This window comes from Manis pentadactyla, chromosome 9 (genome assembly GCF_030020395.1).
Source record: "Manis pentadactyla isolate mManPen7 chromosome 9, mManPen7.hap1, whole genome shotgun sequence".
Classification (NCBI taxonomy): Eukaryota; Metazoa; Chordata; class Mammalia; order Pholidota; family Manidae; genus Manis; species Manis pentadactyla.
In genome coordinates this window covers 71,398,356-71,412,012 of record NC_080027.1, presented here as the reverse complement: position 1 = coordinate 71,412,012, position 13,657 = coordinate 71,398,356, and the positions used below count along the sequence as shown (strand labels likewise).

The window sequence follows — 13,657 nt, the reverse complement described above, 5'->3', positions numbered from 1 at the left end:
AAATCAGGCCGCTGGGGAAGTCTGAAGACATTTGGCTTTGCTTTGGTGGCAGTAGGGTGGTGCTAAAGAGGTAGTGGTGAGCTGACTGGGAACAATCCCCAATGTTACAGAATCTCAGATCGAGCTTTTCCCTCAGGGCAGCGTCCTGAGTGGGAATGGAAAAGGAACGGTGATGTGTAGTATTCACCCCCCTCAGTACCAGGCGTTACCACCACCTCATTCACCTCCTCAGTTTTCAGCATCTGCCACCACAGAGCAGCAGCCTCTTAAAGATTAAGAGAACATTTGTAGTGCCAGTGTCCTCTACTTCAATCCGGGGCTCCTCTGATCTTGGCATTCTTCTTCCCCATCTCCTGTCGCAGGAGAAGGTCAGAAACACAAGCCAGAGACCTTCAACCTCCTAGAGAGTCAGTGACAGGGCTGGGAAGAGAACCGGGTTGTGACTCAGTGTCCTTCCCATTATAGCATCTAATACCCATAGCATGTGAAGTGAGCATTTCAAAATGTAGGTGCCATGCACATATACATGCAAATATTTATTAATTTAGGGGGCCAAAGTGTCCCAAAATAACGAAAAGAAAAGAAAAAAGCTTTAGTAGACCTGTGATTTTTTTTTTTTAATCAGGTTGATTTATCTTCCTACGAGGCTGAAAAAACTCTAAGTTATTATGAAGAACGTCTATTATCTTTACGGATGAAGACCTGCACCCAAGTTGTATCTCATAGTGATGTGGCGGCTATGCACCAGAAGGCAGTGAAAATAATTGCATACAAAAATGGAGACGGATATCAAAATGGAAAGTTAATTGTGGCTGGAACATTCCCCATGGTAAGTGGCTATCACTTAAATGCTTCTTGCCTCCTCAGAGGTAATGATAATGGTGATGCTTCTGACAAGAAAAAAACAGTGGGACTGAGTGATAAATGTCTATGGCCGATTTCAATGATTTAGGCTGATGAGATCAAGATCTCTGTTTTTTTTTATAAAAATATTTTTCTTGATTATATTTTTTTGGATACAGACTTAGAAAAATGAGACACCAGAATATGTTTTTCAGATTGGCTAAAGAGCAAAGATATATAAATATGGGGAAAACAAAGTTACCAGATTTTCTTCATTCCTACGAGAGACAGAATGCCTTTTTTCACCTTCCTTTGTATTCCAACTTCAAGGTCTATGTCACCTGAATAGTCTAAGAGATTCTGAGCACTTATTTGTTGATAGAGCATTTCATTTCATTTTCAAATTAGAGAAGCAGGAATTGTGCTAGGAGGGAATGTGTGATTTCTGTCTTAGAGGCTGTACCTTTAGTGGCAGGATTTGAAGAGAGCCCCAAAGGCCCAAACCCAACTGTGTTCTTCAATTGCCTGGTGATTGTCTTGTTTATTACATTCTGGCCAATACCTTTAAAAGCATATTTTACAAGCAATATTAAATATGATACAGAGTTACCCTGGAGACTTCCTTGCAAACACATATATACACAGTCATATCTTTGGTTGAATACAAATAGATTTTTTATTATGATGTTCAGTGGACTAAGCAAAGTATAAAAGTTAGCAACTCCAAGATTCACCCTGGGTCCACAGCTGGCTTTTGTGGTCTTGAGTGAAAACAAGAACTTTTCAGCCTGTTTTCATATCTTTAAACTGAAGAAATAACATGTGCCATTTTTTGGCTTGATAGTCAACTACTCATTTATTTTAAAGCAATTCATCACTATGAAGTGTTACGTGTACATAATTTGATACCTTATAAAGCAACAAAATTGAAAGTGGATTCTAGATTGACCATTTCTTAGAAAATAATTAGTCTGAAGATAAAATATTTTTAAATATGTCAGTTGCTACATTAAATTTTTGGAGTTAAGAATTTTCACAGCTTAACTGGACTAAGATTACAGAAAACAATCTAACATCCAAACTTGTCTCTAACCACAGACCAAATCAGTAATGATTCAGATTTCTATCTTCTCAAATTAAAGAATTCTCTCAGATTTCTATAGAAACAAGCTCTTATGATGATTCCAGTTCTATCGCTGTTTCTCCTCAGCTTCTTACAGAGTGCACGCAACAACTTGGTCTTGCCAGAGCAGCTTCCAAAGTATATGCCAAAGATGGAACCACAATCCTTTCCTTGCGTCATTTGGTTTTATGGGCTCTAGATGAATCTTTTATCCAGAGAGACTCCAAGGAACAAAAGAAAGAGGCAGTCTCTGTGGGAACAAAAGAGGCAGCTGCTAAAAGCATGGAAGGTTGGTCGCATTCTCCCGGAGTTAGCTGACTCTACTTCCATTCGGTCATATACAGTTAAATGTGATTCTTTCATTCACTCGCCCTGTCTAGAATTACAGTCACAGGAAGCTACTCTCATGTGAGATTCTCATATTGTTTTTAATCTTAAAGAACAGTAAGAAAGATAAAAAAGTGTAAGTATGGTTTCAGCACCAAAACAATAAATAAGTTGTATAGAATTTATAAAGTATGTTTAATAGCTTAGTTATTTTATGCAACATGAGCAGATTTGTTCTTAAATTCAGAACCCAAACCAACTGGAGACCACTTAAGAAAGTGGGCCTGGATTAATGTAAATCCCTTCCTACTATTAGAAGAGAAGGTGTCCTCTCTATACTTCCTGTCCTCCAACTCTCCTTGCTTGCCTCTGCCTCGAAACTGTCAGAAACTCCAGTAAATGCACCTGTATCGCTGCTTCTCACACACTGTGTTACAACTATCTGTTCACATCTCTGTGTGCCTTGTTATACTATCTACAACTGAGGGCACCGTGTCCTCAACAACAGTTTGCTAAATGAAAAAGTGTCTTCTAGCAGTGATTCAGCAGAGTTATCTCAAGTTTCCACTGTTGTATTGAAAGGCATGGTTTAGAGGTTAAAAATATGGGTTTTGGAGCCAGAATACCTGGGCTAAGATCCCAGCTGTCACTTGCTAGCTGAATGCTTTAGGGCAAGTTGCTTAACTTCTCTGTACCTCAGTCTTCTCATTTGTGACATGAGGACACTAATAGTTATGTAAATATATACTTACCTAGAATAAATATGAATATGAATATGAATATGAATATATATCACTTGGAATAGTGCCTGGTTGATGTTTATCAAACATTCAGTGAATACTAGCTATCATCATTGTGTGTAGGATTGAGTAGGAAAGCCCCACACTTCCTCCTGTGAGTCTCTCCCTTACTCTCACACTACTGTGACATTCACACTTCTGATACCAGATGTATGGGATTTTTTTCCCACACCAAGCAATTCTGTGACATGAGCTATGTGTCCTACAACTTAACTCAATTCAGACACTATCTACCTGGAGATAACATCAGATCCCACAATTAAGGACTCAGTCCCACAAGACTTCCCCCCTTCCACCCCAATTTAGATGTCCAGACCTGTGCTTCTGACTGGCTATTAATCAGAACTTCCTTGACTCCCTCTTTGAGTTTGATTAATTTGCCAGAGCAGCTCACAGAACTCAAGAAAACAGTTTACTTATTATTTTCCAGTTTATTATAAAAGAATATGATAAGAGGTACAGATGAACATCCAGATGGAAGAGGCACAGAGGGCAAGGTATGTGGGAGGGGGCATGGAGTATCCAAGCTCTCTCCAAGCCCACTACTCTCCCAGCACCTTCACACATGCACCTACCCAGAAGGTTTCTTAACTTTGTACTTCTGGGAATTTTAGGGAGACTTCATCGTGTAGGCATAATCAGTCATTAATACCATTTCCAGCCCCTCTCCCATCTCTGGAGAATGGGGGGTGGGTTTGAAAATTCCAAGCTTCTAACCATGGTTTGTCCTTTCTGGTGACCAGCCCCCATCCAGGTTCCTGTCAGGAGTTACCTCATTAGAGCAAGACACCGCTCTCACCCAGGAAATTCCAACGAGTTTAGGAGCCAGGGCCAGAGACCAAACATTAGAACAGGAGGTGCTCTTAGCACTCTTATTATTGTATTATTTCACAATGATATTATTTGTTTTGTTTCCTAAAGAGCTTTAAAAATTAATTTTGTGAGCATTTAATGTCTAGCTAGTCACTAAAGCACACAGTTCTGCCTTTATTTGACATGTAGAGTATCTGATCTCCAGGTTCTGGAAGATTACAACCTCAAGCACTCTTCTTTCAAATTCTTATGTAAAACCTGTTTGGAAGCAATGTTACTCATGCTGGGCTCTCAAAAGGGTATCCTCATCCCTTCCTCTCTACATTCTAAAGGTTAGCCTTGGATCAGGCATGTCCATTCACAGGCTGCCCCCTTTATTGACTTGTAGTTTGGCATTATGCCATCAGTTTGCACTGAGGAACTTTAAAAAACAAGCATCAGTCAGAAACTCAGTATCATGCTCACTAAGGAGGCTGTGGTTAAAGGCACAGGCTCTGGAGGCAGAGGTCTGGATTCTAATCCTGGCACTGCCCCCACCTACCTATATGACTGAACCCCACTCACTTTGTAAAAGAGGAATGGACCTACCTCAGATAATGTATATAGAGGTCTTAGTAAATGCCCACCATGTGTAAGTTTGCAATATATGTTAATTTCTATATAGAAAATTATTTGCTGTTATCACAAATAACCCCTTATGAAGACTTTGGAATAATCTCTCTCTGATCTCCGGATCAGGAAAGGCACATCTTGAGAGGCATTCATCTCTGTGTGGGCCACATGCATCATGGCCCATGTGTTTCCTCTTTGCTTTGGTCACTAGGACGCTCAGAGCCCAGATTGTGCTTTATCTCACAGACTGAAAGCAAATAAAAACTGTAGTATTCACGTCCATTTAATAAGAAAAACATTATTGTTGGATGCTTGCCCAATTAAATAGATCAAATGCTATTATTCTCCACCCTTCACTTTTTTTTTCTTTTAATCTTCCCAACAGCAGAATGAAATAGATACTATTGTTCATTTAAAAGATGAGAACACTGAAGCACCTATCTCTGTCTTAGTCTCTTCCTATACTCCTTTCCCCCTTCCTTGGGTTTTCTTATCTTTTTATTTTACCACTTTTCAGAGTAGATATTTTGGGAAGCCACCTCAGATTTCTTTCATGGCTAGGTGAAGTGAAAGAAAGGAATTAAAATATATGTTTACAATCAGATTATTGGTTGCATATAAAGTTTCTGATCAAATTTATGTATTGACGTATGGTTTTGGTATTGCCTATTTAAGTCAAGTCATTAAGGAAGAATGAAATGTTTAATAAACAAGTGAATTCAGTACTTGTTATTCATTGAGTAAAGGCAACTGTGTCATTTGCTTCCCAGAAAACACAGGAATGAATGCAAAACCCAAATTATTTCTAAAGTCTGTGGCATCTGATAGTTTGGATGGTGTAGATAAGTCTTTGCTGACCCTCATCCTTAGAAATCCCATTGCCATCTGGGTATCTTGTGGTGAACCGTTTTTATCTCCGAATGGTAAGTTTTTCTTTGTGCTGTCTTTTAAGCAAGTGTATGAAGAGAGAGGGAAATAAATTTTATGTCACCATAAGAAAATGAATAATTTTTTTTTCTTGCTGCCACATCATGATTTTACTTTGAAGCTCTGGGCACAGCCGAGAGGTGCAAAGAGCACAAAAGGGAAAGCACAGGGTGTCCCATGGCAGCTCCGGCCCAGCACAGCCCAGGACTTTTGAGAGAGCTCCGCATGCAGCGCATGCCTCAGAGGTTCCTGCCCCTGCCTCCCAGGCTGGAAAACAGGCTTGGGCCTGCCAACATGCCCCCTCCAGCTTGGCCCCAGTTCCATCACAGATATCTCAGCAGCCAGGGGATGCCCCACTGGGTCTGGAGCTAGCACCATCCAGGCAATACCCACTCCTAGACCCTCAGTGTCTCCCACCCGCTTCTGTTCCTGTATGCACGGTGTGGGCACAGGTTCTTGCCTCCTGTTGAACCCCATGGCCCCATCAGGGGCAGTCTCTGCCCTCAGGCCAAGAGGTCAGCACAGCAGAGATACATGGTGGGGACCAGGGCTTGGTGGCAGGGAGCAGAGGCAGTTGCCAAGTGAGCAGTGGCCCAGCCACAGCACAGGGGAGGGACAGCACACAGACAGCAGCTCTGAGGGTAGAGAAGGCAAAGTGGATAGGGACAGCCTCCAGAGCCTCGAGCCTGAGGTACATACTCATCAGCAGTGGGACTCTCAGATGGTGATAAATGTGCATAAAGTCAACGTGGTAACATCACATTTAGGCAAAGAATAAGTAATATGTACACAAGGATAGCTATTCTCCTATATTTGCACAACTGCCTGTTTTTCTTACTGGAACGGAGAATTCTGCATGGAAAAAATGTCTAATTTAGTTGATAAAGAGATCCTCGGTCTCTAAGACTGAGAATAATGGTATACATTAGAAAATAACAAATGAGTTTAATTCACACTGAAGACGACCTGTCTGCACATTTTCATTTTAAAGAATTGTACCCTTTAGGCAGTAGGTGGATGTTTAAAAAATGAATGGTTCCAAGCTATGCTTTCATCACCTCCAAATAGTTTGTAGAAGTAGAAAATGAAATATGGCTATTGCATATGGTAAATCTATATAATAAAACAGCACTGTTCTTCTTTTCTGCCCCCCTCTATTCCATAAAGAAATGCCATAAGCCCTGTCATCTTTCAAAGGAGGTTTCTTTTAATGACCCTTACCTTTTAATTACTTGTTTCTAATTGAATCTATTTCTTGGAGCAGAAAGTTCTTTATAAATTATTGGCTTGCATGATAAATTGCCATTGGTAAGAGTGCAAGATAAAATATGTATTTTTATTATTCTAGCTTTGCAAAAAGCAGGAGAATTAGAAAAACAGAAGTGGCTAAAAAAGAACAAAATTTTGGCTGATCTAGACATCATGAAACACAAAATGAGACAGTTAAAAGGTCAGTATGAACTAAATCAAATATCATCATGTTTAATTCTATGTGTAACCTCAATTTGCTGATAGTTTTTTCCTACCATTAGATACCAGGTGTTCAACTGAGTACTATATAAATACTGGGTCACAAAATTTACTCAAGCAAATCTAAAGGTTAATAATATGTATTTTCTGTGCTTATTTTACATTTGTAGATTTTATATTAAAATGAAAATCACATGACATATATACATTTTTAAACATTAGGAGGGTATCTGGGTCATATAACTACTCTACTGGTTTTAGAAAAATCACTGAACTGACATTTTATGGGCTTGGGAATGAGTCCTTAAACAAAAGTTGATATCAGTCCTTGGATATTGCTGAAAAGTTTTTGTTTGTTTGTTTGTTTGTTTTGTTTTTTTAATAATCTGAGTCAGGAAGTACTAAGTTCTTCAAAGGTCAGTGTCAATATCTCAGAAAGTGTCCTTGTTATGCAGCATAAGATATGCTATTCATAGTCAAAGTGACCAGTTGATAGTATTTGTCCTCCTCTTCCATTCTCTTTGTGGTAGAATCTTAGGTTCTGGGCCTTATATTATTCCTAGCACCTGAGATCCCAAGTGATTCTTTGGGGAGAAACAATGTATTATGGACTTTAGTTTGGAAAGGAATACATTTCAGGCTCTATAATTGGCATAGCAGGATTTTAGCTCCTGAGTATGTGTACTGTGTTGTCAAAAGCATGGCAATCTTACTTCAATAAGCAATACAACTAGTCCTAAGTGCACTAGACAAAACTCTGGTTGAAGAGGCTATTAACCAGTTCTTGGGTATAAGTGGAAAGCATCTAGCACAATTTCTAGCTTCTACTACTACAACTACTAGACATTTTCACTTGAATGTACTATGGGCATGTCTAAAACATTAGCTGCTATCTTTAGATATCACCCACACCAAAGTCTCCTTCATTTCTTCTAGTGGTGGACCCTACCGCCATCCACCCAGGTGCTCCAACTGAGAAACCTGGGAGTCATCTTGGCATCTTCCTCTCTTACTTTTTTCCAAGCAAATATCAGTAAGTCTTCTTGTTGCCAATCTACTAAGTTTGTCTCAAATGAATTCTGTCTTAACAGCCACCTTCATTGTCCAAGTTCAAGCTATTGTCATCTATTCCTTGGATTACTGGAACAGTTTTCTAATTCCCCTAATTCAGAATAGCACCATGATGCATAGAATGGCAGTCTCCATTCTATGCATCATGGTGATACTCTGAAGCTGGAGTGATCATGCAAAAATACAAAGTTGTTATGGTACTCCAGGCATAAAACCCTTTCAAAGCTCCCTATTATCTTTAAGACAAAGGTGAAACTTTTTAATGTGGTCCTTCATGATCTGGTTCTCTGTAAGGTTCTCTCTTTCCTTGGCCACTCCAGTCCACCCATTCAAATTTTCTTTTCAGTTCCCCAGACATACCATGTGCTTTTTGAACTCTGAGTTTTAATGCAATTCAGTTCCCTCTTCCTCAGACTTTTCTCTCTTCTCCCCTTTGATTGCTTCTGCTCATTATATACTTGTCAGTTTGTTATTTCTTCTCCAAAGCCTTCCCTTATTCAAGTCAGGGATAATGTGGTTTATCACATCCTGAACTTCCCCTCTGATAGTCCTTATATGTTTTTATAATGACCTCATCATGTGACTGCCTCTCCTATATTACATTATAAATTCTATACCTTCTTATTAGTTCTCTGAATGGTCATAGAATGATTGAATTAAAGAATGAATGAAATTTCAGCCCTTCACTCCAGTGAGTTTTCTAAGCTCAATTCTTGTATCAAATTAAATCAGTGAAAAGTAACATACTGAAAACAGTACCCGGCAGAGCTGCCTTTACTGGATTCTAATTTTATATCATGTCTTCAGCTTGTATTATAATTAAATATTACCAAGGCATTTAAAGTTCATTTGGCATCATTTACAATATCACTGTTGAAAATAGTCAATCAGTCAGATGCTGTCCATTATGGAGGGATCCACTGATGTAGTTTTTCTTAGTTTAGTGCCAAGATAAATCTTGTTTCTATTGACAAGCTGTTCTGTTTTCTGCTATTAAATATACATTCAACACATACTTACAAAATACGTATTCTAAGGAGGGCCTTTTCCAGTTGTTGGGATTATGAGGATAAATAAGAACAAGCCTGAGTTCAGTTAACTGCAGTCCCTGTTAAATTATGAGCTTCTTGAGGACTGAATGAAAGAGGAGGTATGGGAGGTGTGCATAGTGGCTAGATTGATTATTTCCTACTATTACAGTCATTGGTAAATGCAAAAAATATTTATTAAGCATATACTATGTACAAATACTGTGCTAAACTCATATCACATTTCAGTTGTAAGCATGATCATTGCTAATGTTAATCATAATACTAGTAATAACTTTGTAGAGTCTTTTTGATTAATTAACAAATGTCAAAAATTTACAACATGGGTAGCATGCAATACTCAATAAATGTTAATATAGGGGCTCTTGAGAAAGCAGTCCATTTTCCTAGTTGGGGGTCTTAAAAACTGATAAATATATCTAAGGAATGGGAAATCAGGCCAAACCATCACCTTTTTCTCTTAAAGACAACACTTGAGCATTTTATTTAGTGTGAGAGCTGAATTGAGATGCTAAGTGAAACCCCAAGTGAGGTGAACTTACCGTCCCAGGCACAGATGATGCTGAACCAGAGTGGACCTCCCAGTAAGGGAGAGGTATGATGGAGCTGTCCAGTGGGGATTTACTGAAAGAACATCAAAGCACTAATGTCCTCTAGCTTTCCCCATGAAGAGTTAGCTATTATCATTACTTTCCCCTGATCACATGTGAAATAAAATAGGATATATGGAAAATGTAATAAGAAAATAAAAAATAATATAATCAATACATTTTTGCTTAGTTTCAATTTGTATTCTTACCTACATAAATATAGTTCATCATGAAAACCTTTCCCCAACAAAACCTTCTGTGATGAATTTATGTCTCTTTATGAAAATTATAGTGCAAATACATTCATTTCCTTAGGACCATTAGAAGCAAGTTGGCTAAAACAAATAATGCATAATGGTTTTTGCTCCTTCCTGTATTCAAATCCTGGCTCTTCACAGTGTAAATGATAAACTATTGCCAAGCTCTTTAGCTGAGCAAAATTTTAGTGTTCAAAATGCATTATAAATAAAATATTTATTGAAATATTATCCATATGAGTTTATATGCCATAAATTAATGTCTGCATTTTATGAATAGAGTTGGCTAAAAATTCTATTTAGCATAAATTTGTGTTATGTATTTTTCTGGTACACTGTGGTCTTTCCAAAGCATCTTACGTGATGGCATTGCCACTGTAACTCACTGGCTGACTGATTCAATTGAATTTTCTCCATATCCATAAATTGCATAGAATGCTTATTAGGGGCATACAGTTCTGGTTTCCCTGAAAAGTCATTGCTGCCATTTATTTTTACTGCTGGATCTATTTCCACAAACTTGAGCTACAGAAATACCAATGTTTTATCCTCTGCAAGTACTGAATTATTTTCAGAGTTTGTTCACAGTCATGATCTGAAAATATGCACATTAAGAGTCTCTGGGCAACAAAATTAGAACTTCACTTCATTTTAGTATTTCTATTATTTTATGCACCTAAGTGTTACTTTCCCAAAGAAGCCTTCTCTGACACCCCACAGTAGGCCAATGACTCCTGTTACATGCTGTTATAGACCCTATACTTCTCTTTTACAGCACAATTGCAATCAGTTATTGGTATAATCATTTCCTTGACATCTGCCTTCCTCACCAAACTTGAGGCAATGACTTGCTCTTGAACATGTTTTTATTTGCATTATCCAGAACAATGCCTGATCCATATGCTGGTGTTCAACATAGGTTTTTGGAAGGAACATACAAGAGAAAGCATTATTTTTACTTAAGAAGTTTAGAGATCAGTATGAGACTCAGTGCTGAGTATATCTTCAATGCAGAAAAAGAAAGCGATTTTATAATTATGACTTTTAAACATCTCTTATAATGATTTTAAGTGGACTGATTGAAAGAATGCATAAATTAAAACCACCATGCTTATTAAATATGTCTATTATTCTTTGGCTACAGTATTCCAATAAGTATTTTCTCTTACCACAGTTTCTTAACAACCTAAAGGTAACAGCAGAAGTGTCAGAAACTAATTGTGCTTGCAGGGTATTATTAGATAGAAAAAAAAGCCCTCCTGTCTCCTGGGTTAATATTATTTTAGAAATACTTAATCCCCAGGCTGCTGAGCTAATTGTTGAGGAAAGGCTTATTATTAGTGAAGAGAACAAAACATATGTTCCATGACTGGAAGAGATGATGGGCTATATAGGTCATGGATTCTATTTGACTAAATTATCACTGAACCATATTGTAGATGAGAGGCCGGGGCCAGTGTGGACACCAGCATGTTATCTTTCTTTTCTGTCTGTACAGTGAGTATGCATATCCTGGCTATTTAAAACCTCTAGTTCCCATATGAAGAGGCATAGTTAGATACTATTACCTTAGGCACCTTTGCTTTTAAGATATATTTAGTATTTTAGCCATGCTCCCAAGAGGAATGATTAATCATAGAAAGCCAAACCAATTTATTTGAAATCTGAAAGCCCATCTTCAGAAACAACATTTCCAGAGACTTCTTTCCCCAGGGCGGCGAGTAGCAGCATGTCAGCCAGCCACCATGGTTCCAAACAAAAGCCCTGTACAGCCGGTGGTGGTGGAAGGAGGCTGGACTGAGCAGACTCAAGAGGAAATTAAACTCATGAAACTTATAAGACATACAGAGGTACGTTCTTCAGGACTCCAGACATTAAAGACTCTGCCTCTTTAATAAGCTTCTAAAAAGTACAATATTGAATTTTAAAATTATGCTATTAATGTATTCTCAGCATCTGGTCAGTTATGACCACATAAGCATATGCCAAGCATTGAGTTGGCATTTGGAGAGTAGTTATCTAAAAGACAGCCAGCTCATATGAAAGTCTGTTTTGTTTGAATGGAGACCAGAAATTATGACCTTAGCAAAGAAGAGAAAAAAGGCCCAGTGGATATGTACAAAGGTAATTATAATAAGGGTAGTCAAGTTGAGCCTTATGGCTTCATTGCTCATCACTCCTAAGGGTATGTCTCAATATGTAAAAAGAGCAAGGAGCAAAATACTAATTGCAATGGAGACATTCAGAAGTGAGGAATTCCAAAAGCAGTTTCAGTCCAGTTGGTTAATCAGTCAGGATTGTGAGACATAAAAAAATTGAGAAGAGAAAGGTCAGCTGTTGAGAGAGGACTGGGGATAGAGACGTGGGAAAACTTTTTGCTTTGTGAAGTTTTTCATCAGAATGATATGTTCTTATTTAAAGGACTTCTCAAATCATGAAATGTGTTCAGTCTAAATCTTAAGCGTGTGCCCAAGTCAAGGTTACTGCAAAAAAGAAATTGACATTGCTAGAAATATGACTTCTTGCCAAGCTAAGAAGGATAAATCACTGACCAGGGAATGAATGCAAAGCATTGAACTAGGACATGCTTGAAGTAGGATGAAAAGCTGCCTGGCAGGGATCTGGCAAAGTATAAGGGTGGCTGCTATATTTTAAAAGACAGAGAGTAAAGACTTAAACAACAGTCACGCACATTCCCTTAAGCATTTCTTGGTTAAAGGAAATGATGTTGTGATCCTCATCAAAAACTCATTTGTAAGATGCAGAGAAATCACTCAGTAGGAGAAAACACCATGCAGAAATCCAAAAACACATCTCTATTCATTTCTCCAAGTTATAAATGAGAGTTAAGTGCTTTGCCAAAATAAGTGCCTTATTATTATTACTCTAATGATCATTATTGCCTTGAGAGATTCATTGAAGCAAGGGGAATTTACAGAATAGTCAGTGACAGGAGAGGTTAATGCACTTCCTAAAATGTTTTCAGTATAATTTGTACTCGTAAGATATTTCTGTCTTTTGTCACATTCTTCATACACACACTAAACAGATAATTCTCTAATCATGACATTCTCTGGGCTTTTCTTAACAGGCACACCTTTCTGAAGTCCAAGAACTGCAATTCACGAGAAACTCCCCAATTACAGCTAAACGTGTAGCCCTCGCACAGAGCAGCCTGTATAAGCAACCCAACACAAAACGAGTATGGATTTATCTAAATGGAGGCAGACCTGAGGATGGTGCTTATGCCTGGGGCAAAACTATTTTAGAGGTAAATCTGGAGTGAAAGGGGAGTGTTATATAGGCTTGGGTTCAAATCCCAGCTCTGACATTTCTAGATTGTTAGGTCAGGCAAATTATATTGTGTCTCTAAACCTCATTTTGTCATCTGTAAAATGGCACTGATACTTTCCTCACAGCATTGATATGATGTTCAAGGAGCTTATGTGTGTGGAAATGTGGAGGCCAATTCTTTCTGACATATGTGAGTCATAATATGACACTTGGCCAGCAGAGAGCAATGACAAAACCACTGCAGTCAAAAAGTAAAATCTAAACTTTAAAATAATTCAAAATAGTTGTCCTGTTCCATTTTAAATCCAGTTCACACACACACACACACACACACACACACACACACACACACACACACACACACACACATTATTTTTTTTCCCCATCAGGAATTATTCACTAGATAGGTTCTCTGTAGGAAAAACAATAGTATTAATTAGAGAAAACCTATCATATTCTTACTACTGAGAGTCCTGAAACT

The 13,657-nt window shown here is 38.2% G+C and overlaps 1 protein-coding gene across 1 annotated transcript in view; it reads left to right on the top strand.

The window, feature by feature from the left end:
* The window catches only part of DCDC1 (doublecortin domain containing 1), a 427,548-nt gene that overhangs the window by 403,374 nt on the left and 10,517 nt on the right, over positions 1 to 13,657 (top strand). Inside the window, exons 32-37 of the mRNA XM_036891914.2 lie at positions 626 to 829; positions 2,054 to 2,255; positions 5,289 to 5,441; positions 6,794 to 6,895; positions 11,596 to 11,732; positions 12,974 to 13,153. Coding sequence (XP_036747809.2) covers positions 626 to 829; positions 2,054 to 2,255; positions 5,289 to 5,441; positions 6,794 to 6,895; positions 11,596 to 11,732; positions 12,974 to 13,153 — 978 coding nt within the window. The remainder of the gene's footprint in view (positions 1 to 625; positions 830 to 2,053; positions 2,256 to 5,288; positions 5,442 to 6,793; positions 6,896 to 11,595; positions 11,733 to 12,973; positions 13,154 to 13,657) is intronic.